The sequence below is a fragment of the Psammomys obesus genome, unplaced genomic scaffold (assembly GCF_907164565.1).
Source record: "Psammomys obesus unplaced genomic scaffold, mPsaObe1.curated_primary_1811, whole genome shotgun sequence".
Classification (NCBI taxonomy): domain Eukaryota; kingdom Metazoa; phylum Chordata; class Mammalia; order Rodentia; family Muridae; genus Psammomys; species Psammomys obesus.
Window position 1 is genome coordinate 611,777 of NW_026596130.1, and position 1,522 is coordinate 613,298.

A 1,522-nucleotide genomic window follows, 5' to 3' on the forward strand; every position below is an offset into this window, starting at 1 on the left:
CCACCATCCAGCCGTTCCCACCATCCAGCCATTCCCACCATCCAGCCGTTCCCACGGCCTCGAGCTCAGCAATTGACATGAACATTTTGTTGTCTTATGGGTTTTGTTGGTTAGTTAAACTTTATTATTTACATAGGCCCTCTCTGTGTATTCTTGGCTGGCTGGATCCTACTCGATATAGACGAGGCTAACTCCAACTCAAACAACCTACCGGCCTCTGCCTCCCAGCCATGGATACGCAGGACCAGTCCCGAGACAGTGCTTTGCTGTGTAGAGCTCAGGCTGGCCTTGTATGCAAAGTCCTCCTGTCTCCCTCCACTGCTAAATGTGGGGATTGCAGACAAAAGCCACCATGGTGACCTGACACGCCCTCCCCCCCGCCCCCCCTCCCGTTGTCACCCTATGAAATGCACAGTAATTTATCCCACTTCACGGTAGCTGTAGAAAACTACTGTGAGTGGCCCACCCAGGAGGCCAGGCTGTTTGGTCTACACACCCTGGAGCATTTCTGGGGTGCCACAGGGTGCCACTTATTGGGACCCACCCTAACTGGTCTACTCTGCTGCCCAGTGGAGGACCTGGAGAGAAACGATGGCTCCCAGGAGCGGCCTTACTACATGCCCAAGGCGCTTCTGAAGATTCTGGGCAAGAAGAATGAGGCACCCACTGGGGACAAGAAGAGGAAGAAGTGAGAGACGATCGTGACCTGGCCTGCAGCCCTCCTGTACAGAAACCTCGCCAGAGCTGCCTTAACAATCACAGTTTTGTAGAAAACAGATTTTATTAAAAATTGATATTTTATATTCCTGCTAAGCACGGTTTCATTTTCAGCTCAAACTCACTTCTCTTTGATTAAAGTCCAGACTACTATCACAGGGTTCGAGACCCAGTAAAGGAAATTAGTTCAGGGACTGCGGATAGGGGGCTGGGGCTGAACCCCAGCTGGACAGGCGCCTGCCTAGCGTGGGAGGGTCCCGGACTCTGTCTCCAGATTCAGCATGGCCTAGGACTCTAGGCTGTAGTTCCAGCACTTGGGAGGTGGAGGCAGGAGGATCAGGAATTCTTGGTTTGTTTTTTTCTTGACAAGGTTTCTCTGTGTAACCCTGGCTGTCCTAGAACTCGCTCTGTAGACCAGGCTAGCTTCGAACTCACAGAGACCCCCTGCCTCAGCCTCCTGAGTGCTGGGATTAAGGGTGTGTGCCACCAACGCCCGGCTAATATTACATTTTCTTTATTTTTTGTGTGAGGCTCTTCTTTCATTCATCCATCCATCTGTTCATTCATTCATATATACATTCCTTCATTCAACAGTTGCTTATTTAACCTGGTGATTGTAATCAGTGCAACTCCTGGGCTTATGCCCATTGGGGCCATCCGGGTATCTACCGGTGGCCACACTCCCCTCGCAGTGCCCGAGAAGGCCAGAAGAGGGTGTCGTAGTCACCGGAACTGAGTTAGAGTTGTGAGAAGCCTGGTGGATGTTTGGCTATGGCTGAGCCTCAGCCCTGAGGTGGTACTTCAG

General features: G+C 51.6%; 1 protein-coding gene across 1 annotated transcript in view; it reads left to right on the forward strand.

Moving 5' to 3' along the window:
- The window catches only part of Slc44a4 (solute carrier family 44 member 4), a 15,472-nt gene extending 14,659 nt beyond the window's left edge, over positions 1 to 813 (forward strand). Inside the window, exon 21 of the mRNA XM_055592025.1 lies at positions 571 to 813. Within this exon, the coding sequence (XP_055448000.1) occupies positions 571 to 692 (122 nt within the window). The 3' untranslated portion in view covers positions 693 to 813. The remainder of the gene's footprint in view (positions 1 to 570) is intronic.
- Positions 814 to 1,522: the final 709 nt, after the last annotated feature.